The sequence below is a fragment of the Thamnophis elegans genome, chromosome Z (genome assembly GCF_009769535.1).
Source record: "Thamnophis elegans isolate rThaEle1 chromosome Z, rThaEle1.pri, whole genome shotgun sequence".
NCBI classification, from domain to species: Eukaryota; Metazoa; Chordata; class Lepidosauria; order Squamata; family Colubridae; genus Thamnophis; species Thamnophis elegans.
In genome coordinates, this window is record NC_045558.1 from 26,003,509 (window position 1) to 26,025,311 (window position 21,803).

The 21,803-nt window shown below is 40.0% G+C and overlaps 1 protein-coding gene across 2 annotated transcripts in view; it reads right to left on the reverse strand.

The window, feature by feature from the left end:
* Positions 1 to 21,409, reverse strand: part of LOC116523043 (protein FAM171A1-like) — a 112,718-nt gene extending 91,309 nt beyond the window's left edge. For both annotated transcript variants that reach the window (XM_032238203.1, XM_032238202.1), the window contains exon 1: positions 20,990 to 21,409. In XM_032238203.1, the coding sequence (XP_032094094.1) occupies positions 20,990 to 21,089 (100 nt within the window). In that variant the 5' untranslated portion in view covers positions 21,090 to 21,409. The remainder of the gene's footprint in view (positions 1 to 20,989) is intronic.
* Between the last annotated feature and the right edge of the window lie 394 nt (positions 21,410 to 21,803).

Below are 21,803 nucleotides of genomic sequence, written 5' to 3' on the forward strand. Positions count from 1 at the left end.
TGTGGCTCACTGAGAACCTTCAGTGTGAAGAATTTGTACAATTGGCTGAAAACTTTCAGGAAATGAACTGAAGCCTGAACATAAATGAAACAGATATGCAAACCAGAGAATCAAGAGAAAAAGAAAAAAAGTTCTTTAGTAATAAGTACTAATTATTACAATTCATAGAAAGTGGTATTAAATTGATGTGAGCTCTAGAGCATAGGTCGCAAATTAAATGAAGAGAGCATTGTAATTGAAAACTAGCCAAGAGAAAACAATAAACTAGCCAAGTTTATTGAATATAAACTTGAATAAATCAAAAATAGGTAAGTAATTAATCAACTTACAACTCCAATTAGGACTAGAACCTCCATAGCTAAGTAAAGCAGTTGTTAGGTGAATCATAACTGACTTAATGACTTTTGCCTTGGTTGTTAAGCAAATCCTGCAGTTATTAAACAAATCCAACTTAAGTCTGCAGTGACTTTGCTTATCAGAAGCCCCCTGAAAAGATAGCAAATGGCGATCACGTGAACCCAGCTGGGATGCTGCAACCACTGTACATGTTGATTGACAAGCATGCAAACTTTGATAATGTAACTGTGGGAACACTGTGAGGACAATGTGAAGATGATTCAGGTCTGAGGACTGGTTGAAAGTCATTTTTTTAGTGTTTACATAATTTTGCAAGTTAAAAAACTGGTCATAAATTAGACATTTCTCCAATTTGTAGCTGCCCAGGTAGTTAAAGCAATTCCATTGTGCCTCACAACAATCCTATGAAGACAGAGAGGCTAGTCTGAAGTTGCCAGCCTATGTAGCTGGCATCATCGTAGTAACAATGACTGATCTTTAAAGAATGATTAAGATTAGATCTATCTAACATTCAATTGGAAGACTTATCAGAAAATCCTAGAACTGTAGGAAAGATAGGAAAGTTGAAAAAAAAAACATCCTGAAAGATAAGGGCAAATTTCTGTTTATATTTATTCTGAAATAATGCCCTCCAAATGACATTGAGATAGCATCTACTGTTAAGGGCTCCTGTTAAAGTCTCTTTTTAATTAGCTGTTTATTTCATCATTATTTCCACGTCTTTCATTCTCTTTTTGCTGTAGATCTGTACTTTTCCAATTTCTATTGGAGACCAGTAATTTATCATCTCTGCCATGGGGAGTAGGAAGAAGAGGCAGCCTCACATTCTGCTTCTTAGACTTCACTCAAGCCTACTAAACAGCTTAAGGTTGACAAATACCTAAAAAGTAAACAGTCACTTCCATAGGTAACCAAACCTTTCCTAACCTGATAAGTCTCTCAAACAGGAGTCTCTGGACTCCTTTCAGTCTGGATTCAGGCCTTGCTACAGCACGGAAACCGCTTTGGTCGCACTGACTGATGATCTCTGGAGAGCCAGGGATGGAGGTCATCCCTCCATCCTAGTGCTCCTTGACCTCTCAGCAGCCTTCGATACCATCGACCATGGTATCCTTCTGCGACGGTTGCGAGAGGTGGGGGTGGGAGACACCGTTTTTTGGTGGTTCTCCTCCTACCTCTCGGACAGGTCGCAGTCAGTGTTGGTCGGGGGGGCAGAGGTCAACCCCTAGGCCCCTGAAATATGGGGTTCCTCAAGGTTCGGTCCTGTCCCCCCTCCTGTTTAACATCTACATGAAGCCACTGGGTGAGATCATTCGACGGCACGGAATAAAATACCATCAATACGCAGACGATACTCAGTTGTATCTGTCCGCCCCGTGCCAACTCAGTGAAGCGGTCGATGTGATGTGCCAGTGCCTGGAGGCTGTCAGGGTCTGGATGGGGGTTAACAAGCTTGTGCTCAATCCAGACAAGACCGAGTGGCTGTTGTGTTTCCCTCCCAAAAATTTGGTTAGTATTCCATCACTCAGGCTGGGGGGTGAAATTTTACACCCCTCAGACAGGGCTCGCAACTTGGGAGTCCTCCGGGACCCACAGCTGACTTTAGAACATCACTTGTCGGCTGTGACCAGGGGGGCATTTGCCCAGGTTTGCCTGGTGCACCAGTTGCATCCCTACCTGAACCGGGAGCCACTCGCAACAGTCACTCATGCCCTCGTGACCTCAAGACTGGACTACTGCAATGCGCTCTACATGGGGCAGCCCTTGAAGAGCATTCGGAGACTTCAACTTGTCCAGAATGCAGCCGCGCGAGCGATTGTGGATGTACCTCGATACACCCACGTTACACCTATCCTCCGCGAGCTGCACTGGCTTCCAATCGGTCTCCGGATACGCTTCAAGGTGATAGTTATCACTTATAAAGCCCTTCATGGTATTGGACCTGGGTACTTGAGAGACCACCTGCTGCCAATTACCTCCCAAAGGCCCATTAGATCGCACAGGGTTGGCCTCCTCCGGGTTCCGTCTACCAGCCAATGCCATCTGGCTACGACCCAGGAGAGGGCCTTCTCTGTTGCAGCTCCGGCCCTTTGGAACGAACTCCCCACGGAGATTCGGACCCTCACCTCTCTCCTGGCCTTCCGAAAAGCCGTTAAAACCTGGCTGTGTTGGCAGGCCTGGGGTTGATGAGCTCCCTTCCCCTCTCGACAGGTGTGGTTGTTGGCTATCTTAAATGCTTGTCTTGTATTTGTGTGTTCCCTTTCCCGCTTGAGTTGTTCGCCCCCCTGAGTCCCTTTTGGGAATAGGGTGGCATATAAATAAAACAAACCTCAACCTCAACCTCAACATGACTTTCTAAAATGAGATCTACAATTTGAGATAAAGAGCTCCCAACATTTAAATCTTTCTGTTTCTAGCCGTGAAGAAGCTTCTTCTTCTTAGATCACAGTTATGTATTGAGCTGCTGCAAGGCTTATGCAACAAAGGAATGAGGACTACTTACTTATTGCCAATGAAGATATCGCCTACAAAGAGTATTGTTACATTTTGTGCTGCTGACCACAGTTAACAACAAAATGGGCATAATAAATTTAAACACAGTCATCCAAGTATCATTGCTGAATCAATTAAAACAACCTCATACAGAGAAAATTGTGATACAAACAATAGTGGTGGAATGTAGATCCTAATTTGGAACCTAAAAAGACAGTGAGGAATAAGCTAAGAGATCCAGAAGAGCATGCAAAGCAAGTTCTATCCTCTCTCCCTCAGGCAGGTATATTGTGAAATATAATAGGTTGATTTGCAAAACATTGAATGATTCCTATCTTGGGGAAACTCTAAAGATATTCTTTTCTTCATTCAAACATCCTACTAGTGTCAAAATGCTGTTCGAAATGAAGGGGTTTTTTTGAGCATGTTTGAGATCTTCCCATTTTGTGTATGTGTGTTTCACACAGAAAATGTTAGCTCATTAATAACTCATCTTGAAAATCAGAGTCCTTCTACTTCAAAGTTTAATTGTAGAATATAAAAGTTGTAGAATATAACTCCAAGGACACTTCTATCAAGCAGGTATTACTTAAAAAAACTTGATCTGAGGGGATTATTAGCTATAACATGTAAAGCTGTGTCCTAGGCTCACTACTCTTCAATATCTTCATAAATGACTTAGATGAGGGAATAGAAGGGGAATTCAATAAAATTTGCAGGTGATGCTAAGCTGGCAGGAATACCCAACATCCCAGAAGACAAGCTCAGGATCCAAAAAGGTTTTGACAGATTTGAACAATGGGCCCTATCCAACAACATGAAATTTAATGTGAGGAAAAGAAAGGTTTTACACCTAGTCAGGAAAAACCAAAGGTACAATTATAGATTAGGCGAAACTTGGCTAAAAAACAGTAACTGTGAAAGGGACCTTGGAATCTTAGTGGATGATAACTTATACATAGCCAGCAGTTTCTGACAGCAGCCAAAAAAGCTAATACAATCCTTGGTTGTATAAACAGAGGCATAGAATCAAAATCATATGAAGTTTTATGTACAGTTTTATAAATTCTTAGTAAAACCATACCCGGAATACTGTACTCAGCTCGGTTGGTTGGAAAAAAGATGTTGAGATTTTGGGAAAAGTGCAAAGAGAAACTAAAACGATAAAGGGTCTGGAGACAAAAACATATGAAGAACGGTTGCAGGAATTGGGTATGGCCATTATAGAGAAAAGGAGGACTAAGATTGACCTCCGAGGTGCCTTCCAGCTCTATTCTGATTCTGCTAACCCTCAAATAAAGCTGTTCACATCAACTAGCCAAGAAAATGCTGGTTTATCCTCTGTTTTAACATGGAATTTGGACATGAAAGGAAACAATAAAGAGTTCCAGGGAATATAATATTATAAATTTGCCATGGATATTTGGTAGAATACAGGAATACTGGAATATCATTGACATGAACATTATAAACATTAGGGCTAGGACACAGTTCTCTAACACCATTTGGGGAAGGTATACTCTTAGTAAGAAAATCATTTACAAGGACTTTCGCATGAATGTTTGAGTAAAAGGCCTTGACCAAGAATAAGAGTCTGAGTTCCGAGTTCCATATTAAGTTAGCCAGTTTCTTCCACAAAATATTTTTTTATAGAATCAGAACACACTTTGAGATCTATCTCCTTCAGGCTTCTGTCCTCCATGCCAAAAGTTTTGCAAAGGGATAGAGGCCTGAAGCAGAACAAGATCGCGTCCCTGAAGTCTTCCTCTTTTTTCAAAAAATTTTGGTGCGGAGAAGTCTTTGGGGGTGCAATCTTGCACTCTTTCAGGCCTCCACCCTCTAAAAGCTTTTTGCAAAAAGGACAGTAGCTTTTGGGGTACGATCTCACACTCCTTCAGACTCACCAAGGCTAACCAGTGCTTTAAAAACTGATCAGGTGTACTGTGCAGACTACCTTGGTGAGTTAGCCAAGCTGAGCAGGGTGTGCTCGTTTCACTCTGTGTCGACTCTCACCTCTTAGCTTTTAGAGCGCTGGGAGCAGGCAAAGGAACTGTGCTGCTGTGCAAACCGTGCACCAGAGAAGCTAGAGAGGAGATAGCTTTCTGGAGGAGAAAGAAGGAGCAGTCAGCTTGTTCTGGAACTCTTGATCTTCAAAAAGTAAGTGAGTTATTGTAATGGGGTGGTAAGGAGCCAGTGGGCCAGCACAGCAGAGCCAATGCCTGTTAGGTCCTGTGTGTGTGTGTGAAATTGGCAGGGAGAATGTTGCAGTGTTTCATGCCTTCAGTCATAAGGGTAAACCACTGCTGTGGTGCTGCAACATTCATAACTTTGGGATTGTGTAATAAGTAGTTTTGGACAGTGTTGTAACTTTGAACCATCACTAAGTGAACTACTGTAATTCGAGGACCAATTGTAAATACATTTATATTAAAGATACAAGCCAAATTCTAGACAGAAAATGATTAATAGTTTTGCATGCAATGCATAATAAACTTAGAAAACCAAGAAAAAGATGACTGATAGAAGAAAATAGAGGGGCATATTTCATTCCATGCATAAAAAGAAAACCCCATCCTTGAATAGAGTGAAGCAAAATTGCATCTCACAGTACTTTTGATCTTATTTCTGTAGTTGGGACATTATTAAGCATCGTTTGTATCATTTATTCAGAATACTTTAAAAAAACCTTTTTAAATCCCTCCTAATTGAATAGATTCAATATTTACATAAGCTAGACTTAAATGCACACACTCCCACAAACATATATACATGTTTATATTATAATAGTATACACACTAACAATTATATTATTATATTGATAATGAAAAATATTCCATTACAATTATTTATTATGCACATTACAATTATGGTTATATAAAATGTTATCTTCTAGAGATGGAACATTCTGCATCATTTTGCATGATTACCTCTTGGTGAAAGCCTTCATCATAAACACCCACAGACTGTCCAAGTTAGATGACCTGCAGAAAGAGTGTTTTATGGAATTGCCCAAAAAGTTTCTCCTGGAATGATGGATTTTGCACATTGCTAATTACAATGTTTTGTATACCTGTAAGCAAATGTTTCTGCCTACTGCTTGCAGTATGGATTGAAGCTATATTTGACAAGAAAGTAGATAAAACCCAGTTCTCCCATTTACTATTATGTTGCTCCAGATTTACAACAGAAAGAGAATGTTCTTTAAATACCATTTACCATATTTTTCACACTATAAGATGCTCTGAACCATAGACGCACCTAGTTTTTGGGGAGGAAAATAAGAAAAAAAATCTACCTCTGCCTCCCAGCAATTTGCCTCCTTGCAATGAATAGCAAACAGCCTGGTCAACTTCAGCACAACATGATTTAGCATGAGCAGCTGACTGGTGGTTGGACTGACCTCCTGGAATAATGCCAATCAGCTGTTCCAGGCCCATTGCTGCCGCTGCCAATCAGCAGCATTGTGTGCCCCATTTTTGGCCTTTGCGTGTCCCATTTTCAGTCTATGTGTGTCCTGTTTTTGGCCCATTCCAGGTGGCGGGGAGAGCCCCTGCTGATCATAACTGAATGGTGGTGGTGGTCAACGGCGGCAGCGATCCCCACCGCCTGGAATGGGCTGAAAGCAGGACACGCAGAGGCCAAAAATGGAGCACGTGGAGGCAGTGGTGATGATCCCCACAAACTGGAACAGCTGATCAATGGTATTCCAGGAGGCCGATCCAACTGCCAATTACCTGCTTGTGTTAAATCAAACTGTGCTGAAGCCTACCAGGCTGTTTGCTTCAAGGAGGCAGAGGCCGGAGGGTGGGGAGGGTTTCAGCAATATTTGCTCTAAAAGACACACAGACATTTCCACCCACTTTTTTGGGGGAAGTGTATCTTGTAGACCAAAAAATACAGTATTTCTCTGATACTCATAATAAGGCTAAATAAATAGTAAGTCTGTACACTTGAACCAAATCAATTATACCTATCATTTCAGGAACTCAGTGAATGCTGTTGCAAAATGGACCACATTTTTAGGGCTAATTTTTATGAAGTATTTGTGAAACTGTAATTAGATTATTTTAAGGTTTGCCCCCAAAGTGCAATAAGTACATATGTAATATATGCTATCTACTCCTAAAATGACTTCCTATATCTGGCTTTTGAGTGGCAAGCTGGCAGTATTTTTCAAAAATGGGTATGCCCATGAGAAATATGAAATTTTATTTATTTAAAATTAAATATATAATATATTTTATTCATAGAATTATTTCTCATTTACTGTCCTCATTCTCTCATTTTAAACATTACAATTCAATACTTGCTTGCGAAGTGGGTCCGGACTTCCTGTGGGAGGAGCCTGTCGCCGAGGAGCTCAACCGAGCCCCTCTTAGAGTTCTGGTCTGTATATCTAATTAAGATCAATAGATATCATCCCTTTCTGGCAGAAAGGGACAGGCAGAAGCTCAGGTGTTAGGATTTATTCGTAGTTTACAGCCCTTTTTTCTTTTTTTTGGGCTGTGAACGAAGAAGAGATCTAGCGTAACTGAGCTCTTATCTCCAGCCAGTTCTTCGCAGCTGCCTTTTTGCAGCCCTAGACAGCCGACTCCCGCACTCAGGACAATGATAAATTGTTTTTAAGATAATACGAGCGGGTCTTACTCCTGTGATGTTTTTTATATAACTATCTAAACACCAGCCTTGTTTTTCCTTTAAACTTCTCTGCGCAATTGGGATACAAAATGGCGTTTTTACTGTGTTGGTGATTGATGGCGTAATTAATTGGCTTTATTTCCCCGGAGACTGCTACTCATTAACAAGCAAAATCTACAAATAATTTATTGAGAACTGACCAGCTGAAGACACTGTTTATCTGTTTATTCTCAGATTTTATCTATAATGCCTCCCAGGTCTAAACAGGCAAAAAAATCCTCCCCGATTGTGCTCAAAGAATTTGTTAGTAAATCGCTGCCTTTGTCTCCTACGCCACCTACTGGAGATTCTTTGACACAGGAGCTTTTCTTTCAAATAATTAATGACTTTAAAAAAGAAATCAAAGAATTTGTGCTGGATTTATGCGATAAAATACAGACCAAAATTGCCCAAATAAATGCGGATATGTTTGAACCCATGTCTACTTTGACAGATTATATTGAAGAAATGGAGACTAAATTGGAAACTTTGGAGGGGGCTAATTTTAAATGGACTTCTAATATTCAAGCCTTACAACAAGAGATTATTGACACTCAAACACAAATTACAATGATAAATTATAACAGAAAGGCGTCTGCAATAAGAGTCAGAGGACTGCCTGAAAAGAAAGGAGAAAACCTGAAACAGACTTTTGTAGAAGCTTTCACCCAAGAGGTGGGAGGTCCGGGACTCAATTTTGATTGGAATATTCGAAAAATCTATCGCCAAAATTCGCATACAGCAGTGCAACGACAGCTTCCAAGAGACATAATTATATACTTTTTCACAAAAGAATCCAGAGATGCGATCTCACAAAAGTTTTACAATAGCAGGCTCCGAATCGACGGCCATGATTTGTTTTTAAAGAAATTCTGCTCCGGATGCTGCAAGCAAGGAAAGGCTATACTTTTTTAACCCAAGAACTCAGGAATCGTCAAATAAAGTATAGGTGGGAGGCTCCAGTTGGAATCACAGTTACATTTGAAAATCAAAGATTTCGTATCAATTCTGTTTCGGAAGCCTGGGATTTTTATTATAAAACTCTGAAGGTGGGGCTTCCTGACTCATCCGGAAACGCGGAAGGACAAGGCGAAGGAAAGACAAGCAGCAAGTTACTTGGTTACAAGAAGGAGGGAGTTGTTCTCCCCCTATTGGAGAGACAGAAGAGCGGAAACTGAGGATTCAGTCATATTTTCAAAGCAGTGGGACATGTGGTTACAAGGGAGAGGGTAGCCTTCTCTTTCCGAAGGGCAGAAGAGTAAAGAATATAGACCCAGCGATGTTTTTAAAATACTTTCTAAGCTTTTGGACTGATTATTTCTGTTTGGTAAATGGTAAAGCTGTGCACTGATGAGGAATCGCTTATTGCTTATTCCAGACAGACATTATACGGGACTTTTATAAGATTTACTTTAATCTTAATCCAAACTGCGCATGAATTGTGGCTTGGGAGGAATGGAGGGGGGAAGAGTGTGGCAGAAAGGGTGGAACGGGATATTGATGAAGGGATCTTGGGATTGAATGAACTGGTATGGATTTTGGGTGCACATTTTACGGATTTACATGCTTGAAGTATAACATAAAAAGCTCAGGATTTTAAAGTGAAGAGCAAGATCCTAATCTTATGCAATTTCGGCCTGGGTGGAATGGAGACGTGAAATGAAGGGTAGGAAGATGAGTAGCAAAAGTATGACTAGATTGCTCTGTATTTGAAGATAAATTGATTTTCGTATAAACTCATATTTGAATATAAGGTTAAGAAAGGTTTTTTTGGAGAATCTACAGGAAGATGGGGGTAAATATCAAAGAAGTAAGGGACGAGGACAAAATAAAAATGGAATGATTCACACTGATTAAATTTTAAGAATGATGGGAGGCTGAGCATAATGCAAAAGATTTTTAAAATAAAAAAATTTTTTTTTAATTTATTTACTTTTTCGGGTTTTTTTTTTCTTTTTTCTTTTTTTTCTTTTTTGGAGTGTTCTTTTTATTTTATTTTTATCATTATTGTTAATAAGATATTTTGAAGGTGAAGAGTATTGAACTGTGCCGGGTGTGGGACCTGGGAAGTCGAAGGGGGTTAGGGAGGGGGGTTCATTGGGGGTGGGTGGGTGGGTGAAGATTTCAATATATAGAATAAGAAGAATACACTTGTATACTGTTGATTCTTATATTTTCTTTTTATTTTTCTCGTTTCTTTTTTCTTTTTTCCTTTCTTTTTTTTTCATTTTAGTGTAATCGAATAGATCAAGGAAGAGAGAAACGCACCATAGTGAGAAATAGAGGGAAGGAAGAGGGAGAAGTAAGAAGGGAGGAAGAGGGGAATGTAAGGAGGATGAGAGGGGTAGGAGGTGAGAAAGGAAAATAGGAGGGGAAAGGGAAGTAGGAGGGGTGATTGTTGGAGGGAGAAAGGAAAGTTGGAGGGGAGAAGAAGGGGTGTATGAGTTGTGTTTAGGTTGGGGGGTGTTTTTTTTTTCTTCTTACTATTATATTATTATTATTGCAAATATCCAGTATATAAGTGAATGTACTAAATTGAAAATGAAAATGAATAAAATAAATTTGAAGAGAATTCAATACTTGCTTGCCTGTGCCTTACAGCTCTAATTTAAATTGTCATTTAACAGCAGGAGTGCAAACTTTAAAGTCAGTACTCAAAAGCAAATGAAATCAAACATTTTTAAAAAGTCAGCTTTATTTTTTCACACTGTTTGTGTACAGAAAGACCTTTGTCTTACTTGAATGGTAGTTCTCTGTGCAGTGTGGGAGAATCCAAGCATGGATTCTGTTTGTCTGCCCGGTGACTGAGTTATTTTAGAGTCTTTAGCCACGTCTCCTAGGCTTGACTGCCTTCAGTTTTTCAATGAAGATGTAGACCATAAGACGACTTATGACAACCAGCTGCATTTTCTGATGTGGGCCTGGACACTTGGGTGGGATTTGATTTTCTCGCAGCGCACAGAGTAAGACAACAGTCTTTCTCCTGTGAGCTGCTTGGAGAATCCCAGCATGGGATATACCCAAGCTTAATGTCCTACAGATGGGAAATTGCATAGTCTGTCTGCTTCATGAATCGTCTGTAGGACCCTCCGCCCAAACGACACCTCAGCCGAGGCAAACAAGTCCAGCTTATAATTCTTGATGAACGGTGATGGAGAGGCACAAGTAACAGTCTTACAAATCTCCTCCACTGATGCTTGAGTAGCCAAGGTGGCTGTAGTAGCTGCGCTGTGAGTGGAATGAGCCATAACCTGGTCTGGTACTTGTTTGGATTGGTGTTCATAGGCCAGCGCTATACAGGCCTGCAATCACCTGCTGATAGTAGAAGGGGAAACTTTCTTGCCCCTAGCGGCGGGCTGAAAGGAAACAAATAATGATTCAGTTCGTCCTCTTCATGTAGTGGCGAATCCAATTTATGCCACTGTTTCTCAGTTGGATAGCTGGGGTTGGGATAAAACTCAGGCAAGATGACTTCTTGAAACCTGTGAAAGCGAGTGTTCACTTTAGGAATGAACAATGGGTCCAGTATGTGTATGATCCTATCTGGACAAATGATGCACAGGTTCTCTTGTATAGAAAGAAAGTCAGCCATAATTAATAGTAATAAAAAGGAGGTTGCTGACCAGGATCGCCCCACTCACCACCTCTTAAACACCAATGACAAGCAGGCTCCCTAGGTGGTAGTCAGCCTCAGCCTCAATGTGGTGTGACCGAGTACTCGGACAGGAAGGCCCCTGGATAGAGGCAAGTATCCAGGCAGCCTCGCTCAATGGCTCTGGAGCTGGATCTGGAATTGGTAACAAGGTAGAGGCTTGGAAGCTAAAGCACTGATGACAAAGGGTTGAGGCGGCTGCACAAGATCAGTAAAATGGCGGCTGTGCCATGTGCTGACCGGTGTGAAGGAGCAAGGTGTGAGGGCTAACAGGCAGGACTGAGGCTCTAGGTGCAATTGAAGACATGAGGGCTACAGTTCAGTCTGGAGGACTCCAGGCATAAAACCAAGCCTCCTTCTAAAGGCCCTTTGAAGCCGCATCGCTGCTAGCTGCGAGTGAGGGAGAAGTGTGCAGCCCGCCAGTAGCTAAAATGGAGGCCATGCAAGATGGCAGCGGGTGCAAAAAATGAAGGCTCTAGCCTATCCGATGAGGGGAAAAGCTGCAGCCGCGTTGCCGAGCCCTCTCTGCAGTGATCCATTCAGCAGCGCCCGACAATTACTCTTACTATGACGAATCACTGTCTTCACTCTCTCTGGAGTCGGAGTCTGATGCGGAGCGCTCTGCCAGCCACATGGCAGCTGAAGCAGGTCTCCGAAGCAAGTTGATATTATTCCTTGCTGGCTTGAAGCAATTTGACATCTGAGAGGTTATTAGTAGTGTTGGAAATACAGCTCAGTTGCTGCTGCTTAGAAAAATCCAAGTTGAAAGTCAATTTCTTTTTCTGCTCAGTGACTGAAGAGAGAGTCAAAGTCACACCTAATGGGCTTGATTGAGTTGAGAAACTGAAGGCAGTCAAGTTTAAGAGGCGTGGCTGAAGACGCTAAAATAACTCAGTGACTGGACAGACACAGAAGTTGAACCTATGCTTGGATTTTCCAAGTATTGCACAGGAGAAATGGCAACAGGCACAAACTGCTGTTATTTCCTACTTTTGCCAAAGGTCTAGAACAGGTGTCTTGGTGCCTGTGACAAAAAAAAACGTAATTTAAATATTTGTACCTTACTTTAGTGGTAAGGTTGATGGCATCATTGTGATGCCTGATATTCTCCAGTTTTAATTTACTACGCAGTGGTATTTAGGGATGCCCAACTAGCTTTCATATCCTAAAATCAATGGAAAAATGGTTGTTATGACAGTGCAAGATGTTTTGTAGTTGTGGCATTTACTGAATGTAAATGTCTTTTTATAAAACTGGCAAATACTATAAGTTAAAAAGTGGCTGCCTAATACTGTACTTGTTCCCCGTAACCAGTGGATGCCATCTCATGGCTGATATTGGAGTTTCTATTCCATTGATGCTATTTTAAATACTATTTAAATACTATTATTAGAGGTAAAGATGAAAAAGAAACTTGAAAATACATGCAGCCTATATTAGGATGAATGTGTCTTTAAAAAGGAATTTCTGGTAAATTGGAGAGATCTCCAAGCTTGCCTGTAATTCAACCTATTAAAACCTTAATTGGAACAGATTTCAGAATACGATGTTATTAGAAAACCTAAAAACAATAGTTTTTGAGAGGCAGAAGAGAATCTGCAGAAGTATTAAAGCACACCTGCAAGATTTCCATGCTTCAAGATTTTATTTTATCTACTTAAGGATTAATGGTAAAAAAAGAGATTTATTTCAGAATGATTATGGTAAGTATATATGTATATGTATATGTGTATGTGTAGATAGATAGATAGATAGATAGATAGATAGATAGATAGATAGATAGATAGATGCAATTAATATGCATAGGTAAAATCTTGTGTCATCATCGGTCACTGCAACACATACCTAAACATTATCCTCAATCTACCATTTGATCATCAAAACAATTTTATGATCCTTTCAAAACAGTTGTCTCCAACAAGATGCCCTCCAGATGCACTTGAGTACAACCTCCATAAACTGAAGCCAGAAGCTTCCAATAAGGATTTCAGTTACCTCATCTGGATATCACTAAAGCAAGGAATGTTATTTAGAGACTGCACCTTTTGCATTATTTATCAAAGCAATTTTCATTTACATAAAATAGCTTTTATTCAGCCCAATAATATCCCTACTAGTGTTAGTCTCCAATGTAGATAATCTAAAACATGGGTTCCCAATCCCTGGACTGTGGTCCACTACTGAGCCATGGCCTGTTTGGAACGGGGTCGTGCAAGGGCTGGTGAGCACATACACATGTGTGAAGCCCCCCTTGCATGAGTGGCATCCACTTGTGATTACGCACTAAGTTCCCTCGCATAAGCGGTGACTGCTTGTGCTCACCAAATGCTCACATAAAAGAGCTGTACAAATTTGTGTATACCTGCCTGTCATTCCCTCTTCTCACCTCTGCTGGGCCATCAGTGAGAAAGATTGGGGATCTAAAATGTACAGATAGTCGTAATTGCCTTGTTTAGTAATATTTGAAATGACTATTTTGGGGGAAAAACTTGCTTTGTGATTAGAACATTGTACTATTTTTATTAAGTGGTTTAAGCTTCTTTTCTTTAAGGTAATTTAAATAGGCCAAACCTTTCAAAAGACATCTCTCTATTATTACTTGTTTGTCAATGTTATTATTTCATCCTGTAATATACTGAAATAATAATGATTGAATGGAAGTTCTTATGTGTTTCAAACCTGGAATGTGGCTTGTGGTCTAAATCTTTCCAGTTTGAAGTCTTATTAAATTAACTAGCCCAAATATTATATCTGTGAACACATCTCAAAATATAATTATTGATTTAGATTACTTCCTTAGATCATAGAAAAGGAATAATACCTGTCCTACATATTGATCTCTAACAGCCCAATCTAACATGGACCATAGTTAGAAATGATGTGAAATATACTCAAATGACATATAGGCCATACTTTGGTTTAATATCTATAGTGACATTCTATTCACAGACAAAGTTAAAACTAATAGTGTTGAGATCTGAAATATATTTGAATATATAGTAAGTAGCTCTGGTTGGTAGTTGGGTTGTTCATCTGAGCTCTGAGCTTGGCAGTTTGGTTGCAAACATTTCATCATCATTCGAGGAGACATTGCCAGTGTGTAGCCGAAGTAGTAGCCGAACAAACAATATCCACACTAATTGTAATAATCAAATAAATCTAAGTGATATCCAGTTAGCAAGATTATTAAACTTCTTCATTAAAAAAAACTTTATTTGCCAATGTTGAATTATGAACTAGAGACATGTTGAATTACAAAGAACTAGTGTATTAGTTTGTGTGGTTGGAGATTTCTCTGTAGTGTTATAGCGCAGGAGTGTCAGACTCAAGGCCCATTAGCTGCTTAGAACTGGCACATGGGGCCGCCCTGAAAACAGCAAAGAACCAGCCCTCAGTGCCTCTGCCAGTGAAAACTGCCCTCCTAAGTTCCCTTTTTGCTGGCAGAGAGTTGCAGGAAGCCGCAGCTGAAAACGGAGATAGCGAGCCTGTTTTCACCAGCAGAGTGCTCAGGCTTCCATAGGCGCCCCCAACATGAATGATGTCAAGTTGTCCATGCCCATCCCATCCCCCCATGGTCAAATACAACCTTGATGCAGCCCTCAATGAAATTGAGTTTGACACCCCTGTTATAGTGGATAGTTTCCAGAAAACTTCAAAGAATTCCAGCATGATCTGTAGACTTGTTCTTTTAGGATTTTACTGAGGTTACCACCACCACCCGTGACTTCCGGTATGCTTGTAGGGGGGGGAGAGGCTGTTTTCGCTTCTATAAAGCCTCTGGAGCCTGGGGAGGATGAAAAAAGCATGCAAAAAATGAGGGGGTTGCTGGTCATGCGCGCATGCGTGCTGGGGGTTGCACATTGCATTATGGGTGTGGCACATCCACTTGTGATCCCCCCTGCACTCCCCTTTTGGCATGAGAGCCAAAAAAGGTTCACCATCACTGCCTTATACTATATGCTTATAGCAACAGTTTATCTGCATTTGATATGTAGCATATATATTCCCCCTTCCAATGAACAATTAACATTACTCCAGAAAGATTCAGGAAACTTAAGAATTAAGGATTAGATTAAAAAAAGGAAAACTTGATACGGTAAACCAAATTTTAAATTATGCATACTTTTAGTTTGCAGCTATTATGCATTTGCCCAGCCAATGCATATTTTGTCTTAAAATATTGCATATACAGAAATATATTTAGTTAGGTATAGCTGAAATTACCTTAATAATTTTCTTTGCTTTTAATTTATGACCTTGTATTACAATCTAAGCACACATTTTAATAATTTTATTTTTAAAAAATCAAACACTGTATAATAAGTGGCATTTTCCAAAAGGCACATTCTTTCATATAAATACAAAAATATTGTATTTATTATTTACAAAGCCAAAATTGCTTAGTTTTACACCTGGGGGCTTACAAAAGCCCAATCACTTTCCCCCTTTTTAACAAGTTATACTTCTTTGCCATATCATTTAAACATCTGAAAAATATTCTTTATTTCAAGATCTGTTCAGGATGAGTTATTTAGAAGAATCCTGTTTTAAGAAGTATTGACACCATTAAGAAACCAGGAGTCATTCTCATGAAAATAGTATGCTTATGTCTGAAAAAGAATTTTAGACAGCAGTTGAAATTTCAATGATTGTTCTCTATATCAGATTTTTTTTACATAGTTCTGCATAGCTTCATCCAATCTGTATGTCCTCCCAATGTACGAACCAATTTCCAGGGTTCTCCAACCACCTAGTCATTGATGAGAATTCTGGAAATTGAACTAACTCCTAGAGAGTGCATTCAGTTGGGACTACTTATCCAGTAATCTGTTCTTCTATGTGGAACAATTTGCCATTTAGTTTAAATTAGTATAGCTAAAGCACAGACAAAAGAAGTGTGTGTGTGTGTGTGTGTGTGTGTTTGTTTGTTTTTTGTTTTTATTTGTGCTGATAAATAAATAAAGGGAGACTAGTATTGATCTATTTCAAGCTATTTAGCTCTCATCAGCTAGCCATACCCTTACTGGGATTCGAACCGAAAGGGTATGGCTAGCTGATGAGAGCTAAATAGCTTGAAATAGATCTATACTAGTCTCCCTTTATTTATTTATCAGCACAAATAAAAACAAAAAACACAAATATAACAAAGGCAACAGTAAAAATATTGGGTTTCTGTCGTGATGGACTCTTGTGACGAGCCGATTGACAGAGAATGGAAGCAGTTAGCTTCCTCCCATAATTGGGGCATACCAGGGGTTGTGACTTTAAATATGTGTGTGTGTGTGTGTGTGTGTGTGAAGTCAATTTCATTTTTTATTTAAAAGCACTATAACATTTCTTTGTAATATTAGCCTAGAATAAGCTTCTGACTGAGATGATGGACAGAAATTGGCATTTGAACTATACTTCCATGCAGATAATAGGAAACATCCTCTATTATTCTTGAAAGAACAGGAATTAGAACAAAGCAAAGTTAAATGGCACATAACCCTTCAATAGTTCCCACCACTTTTCATTCTATAATACCCGAATCCTGAAATAGCTCCCTCAAAAATGCATTTTGCTTTATTTTCTTTGTAAGCTCATTATGGACCAATCAGCTATCAATAAAATAGAATAAAAATATCTCTCCCAAGGGTTACTGCAGTAGAGAAGTTAAAAAAACCAAGATGTTTCTCAAGACACGCAATCAAAACCTCTTTCTCTCTTTTATTTGCATGGCATATCATGCAGATGAAACACACACACACACACACACACACACACACACACACACACACACACACACACACACACTTTTTTTAAAGTGGACCTTTACATTCAATCACACAACTGAAGGCCCCATATTGGATTATTTTTTACTCCCTCTACAAATGACCCTTACTGCATCTCTTACATAATTTACCATGTTGTCAAGCCATTGGTCTATTTCAGAATTAGGTATATTATGGTAGCTGGAGGTAATGCTTAATAGTTTTGGAAGGACATATTAAAAATAGACACAATTATATCAAAGACATGGACAAGGCTGAGAATTTTGGGAGTTTTAGCCCAAACATTATGTGGTCTATCTACATGGTTGCTAGGAGTTGAAAATGACTTGATGGCACATAATCAATCAAACCGCCACAACACTATGAGAAATCTAGACATCCCAACTCTAATGGCAAACAAAAAAAGGCAGGAACTTCTGCATATCAGTAGCTTAAAGCATTTTTGGGACAGAAGTTCTGATCTTCCTAGTATTTCAGTGTTTGCTGTCTCTCCTCCTGAAATTTAATTAAATAAGTTATAATACTAATGTAAGAAATGAACGATTTATTTTTAACAAAGGAATGAATTTTAACAACTAACAGAAGCTTGACTTTGATCAATACTCACCCTTTTGTCATCTTAAATGATTTTTCCTATAGAACAACCTTTCTAAAATGTAGTGTCCTCAATGTTTCCATCATCCCCAATCACCCATCAAGGCTATTAAATTATTTTGATGTTTGCATTCACTTATGTGGAGGAAAAATAAACAAAAAATATCCATTAGATTGGGTATTTGTGGAGTATGTCTGTATTTTCAACTACTGAGAAAATTTTTACTGCTTTAGTTAGCATAAATCAATGTCTGCTGCTCATTCAAGAGTGACATAGCTGAAAGCAGAAAAGAGGTCAACTTTTCAAAGAGAGAGAGAGACAGACCTCAATACAATAGATGAATAATACAGGTATATGGACAAAGCTCTATCCTCCTTTAAAACTCTCCTTGATTTATAAATCAAACTATTTTATAGTAGCTGCAATCTGTTCCCTTTTCCAAGAAACTTTATTGAGAATAAAAGTCTAAGAAGACATAGGCAATAAAAAATATAGAAATGATTTAACTAATGTGTTAGGAATTTATCTAGAAGAATTTATCTAATAGAGAAAGAATTCTCTTCACATTTATTGCTGCTTTGTATGGAAATAGCTACATTAAAGACAACTGAAAGTTCAAGAACTGAAAACTGGAAAGTTCAAACTAAGAGAATAAATATTGTTTAAGATATGACAAGGGAAAAAAGTAGTTTATTATAAACAATAAGAATTGTGTTACTAGGTCAGTGTGTTAGGTCTCATCTAATATTCTTTTTCTGCAGTGGCTAATCCAATGCTTTAGGAAACTTACAAATCATAGGGGAGTGTTATGCTAATAATATCTTCCAGTCACATCCCACAACATCTACTACTATCCCAAAAGCATAGTCCCTCAGATACTCAAACTAATTATATAACCAAAGAGATTTAGAACAATGGTTTAGAAATGGTAATAGCAACTATTGTCATTCCTCTTTTTTTGAGGCACAATGAGGTCAGTTAAAGGTTAATGACCTTTGCTTGCATATTTTCTCTCTAAAACCTAGCAGGGGCAGGACTCTTCTGTGATTCATTGTCAATCCATATTATCTGAAGAACTTTATTATCTTGCACTGGTGGAATCACAGAAGGTAAGTATGAAGGGCATCTATTCCAACCTCTGCAATGTGCAGAAAAAACAGTTACAATGCTTGTCAAGCATCTTCCTAATAAAAACCCTCAGGAAATTGACATATCATATACCCTGTAGGGAAGACGTTTCTACTGTTATAACCATCAAGAAATTTTTAGTTTTATTTAACGGAAATATTGGTAGTTGCAATATATACCCATTATTTCTGGTCCTAGTTTCCATGGCAATGAAGTCTAGCTCCCGAATGCCTTCCCTATAGCACCTTTTTATGTATCTGAACACTGATAGTGTATCTCCCCTTAGTTTTCTTTTCTCCAGACTGAAAATTCAGGCTCCTTCACTTTATTCTGACAAAATAGCTTGTCGGGCCACTGTATCTTCTGAAAATGTGGTGCCCATAATCATATATGGGCTACAAGTATGGGCATGAGAGTAAAAGCATTTTTCTACAAAAATAAAAAACCAATAAAAATTTGATTTCAATTAATTTGTTGATATTTCATCATTTAACAGATAATAAGTTGTCACTGAGAAAAAAATGTTTGCTTTAACAATATAATCCTCAATAGATAAAATAGTTTGGAAGAGATTTCTTTCTAAAATATACAGCAAGAAATAGGAGGCAGGCAAAGAGGACAGTTAACTTTACTCAAAATTTAAGATAAGAATTGCAATTGAGAAAAATTATTTAATTTCTACACTTATCTTCTTCCTATTATATCCACAGCAGCATTCAGTAAATAAAGAACCATAAATAAAACCAACTGTCTTTACTGATTGTATCTATGTTTTAAAAAGTTAATTTGGGGGAAAAAATCAACTGAAAGGCAATCTAAAATAACTGGTAATTATTATCTTATAGATGACTGAGTGATGAAGATGCATCTTCTAAAGAAAGGTGATGGAACCAGCCATTGAGAAAGCCCTGGTAGAGCCACCACAATGTAAAGTAGAACCATGGGCAGGGCCTTCATTCAGATTTGAATACAAGGACTGAAGTGAACCAGGTGATTTAAGTATCTTGGCCATTTCCAACATTGTCACAGAACAATTATTAGGAGCATTTTATTGTTAATAGTGGAACAGTTTGTATTTAGAAAATAATGACTTTTATCAAGTGAATTAACCAAAATGCTAATTTCCTATTTTATTGTAGCAAAATCCACATCCTCTGTAGCTTTTGGTTCACCAAGTTTTTTTATTACATAAGATTATATACAAGGACTGGATTTTTGTTTTAGACTAACACATAGAGATATGAGAGTCCTCACAGTAATCTTTGCCAATTTGAAAAATAAGCAGTTTTAGCAGGCATTTCTAGCATGTCACACACTGGTTTTGTATTTTTCTTTGTATACCTACAAAAAGGCATCATTGAAGATTGCAGGTTGAGGAGCTCCAAACCCTGTTTCCCAACAGATTTCGGAGAAAGCAAAAAAACTTTCCAGGGGCTATTTTAGTACATCCCATTGCCAACTCAGATCCATAAAGATTGAGACACAAGAACATTTGACAGAGCAACCTTGTCCAAATCTGTATTCCGATGATGGGTTATACTACAATACCCAGTCACGGCTCCATGTGTGGCTCACGAGATTTGTAGTTCAACACATCTGGATACAACCAGGTTATGGAAAAGCATTTTTTCCAGAAATGGCCTCTTACCCCAAATATAGTACTGAACACAAAATCTAACAAATACTTAGTTTATTTTCCTATCTAGAACTCACCACCAATATGCCTGCCTTTCTCTTAATTGTAATGCATTAGCGTGCTGAAATCACTCCCGCACTGCACACATCAGGGAAAGGTGAATTTTTCAAGAGGAAACAATTGAGGAGGGAGGGAGGATGAAGGCAATGCCAATCGCCGTAGCATCGCGGCTCGTCTGCTGCTAGAGGGAAAGAATCCAACACTTTGGCACAGAAAGCCAACCAAGGGTGAAAATGAAGCCCCTGTGCGGGCAGGGGGCGGGGAAAGAGCCCCAGAGCAACAAAGCGGAAAAAGGTTTCGCAAGCACAAAGCCCAACTCCGGTAACAAAAGCCCCCAGGCTGCTCCTTAGCCAGGCGCTCCGCCGGCGCCGCTTCGACAGTTTCTCTCGGCGGCGCTGATGGCAATAGCGGGCGCCGCCCCCTTTCCGGGCAAGAACCGAAGGTGGCTCGGATCGGTTTTGTTCCTTGCAGCCAGCCGCTACAGCCCCTCCTGTATCCCCGCACAATACTCTCCATTCTCGGAGACCCTGCCCAAAGGGGGAGGCTGCGCTTCACCGCCGCCCCACACAAAAGCGTGTCCGCGGCCCCTGCCCCACTTGCCTCCCGTCCTCACCGACCTTGAGCCGCATCGGGCGCCGCCAAGGTTTTGGTCACCGCCTTCCACACGTTGCAGCCCAGTAGGCAGAGGAGAAGTGCCGCCGCCGCCGCCCTACTCATTTTTCCCCTGCCGTGGCAACCGCGGCCGCTGCCGCCAGGAAAGGAAGAGGAGGCGGGGAGGGAGGGGACCGTCGGAGCCGCTGCCCAAGAGGAGGTAGGAGGAGGAGGTGTGAAGAGAACGCATCAGAAGCTGGCTTCCTCCGCGTGGCCCACCGTGATGCCCCTTTCCCACTCCGGAGGCTGCCGCTGCCGCTTCCGCTGGAGAGGCCGCATTGTCACCTTCGCGCTGAGCGTCGGCACCGCTGCGCGGGCCTCGGTTGCAGCGCGACGGCTGAGGGGGCTGCGAGGGGAAACGAACAGCGGGTGGCTCTCCCTAAAGAGGCAGCGAGGCTCCTCCACCATCCTCGGTTTGCTTAACCCCTTCCTTTCTCTCTCCCTACCACGGCTCTCTCTCGGCAGCTCAGAGAAGACAGGGCAGCCAGAACCTCGGAGCTCCCCCTGCTGACTAGATTCGGGGGTCGTTTTCACCATCGCTTCCCAGAAGCCGAGAGCTTGGAGTGACATTGGGTTGGTACTGCAGGAGTTAAAACGCTGGTCTGCTTAAGAATTGGTCTATACAACTTACCTGTAACACTATGCAAACAGGCACACTTTATTTTGGTATGTCTTCGCCGAAAGTGGGACTATTTCAGGTGGGGGGGGCAGGGTGTCAGATTAGCAGAAAACAAATTTCTGGGGAAAATTCATTGGATAGTCTGTCTTTATCAACAGTTA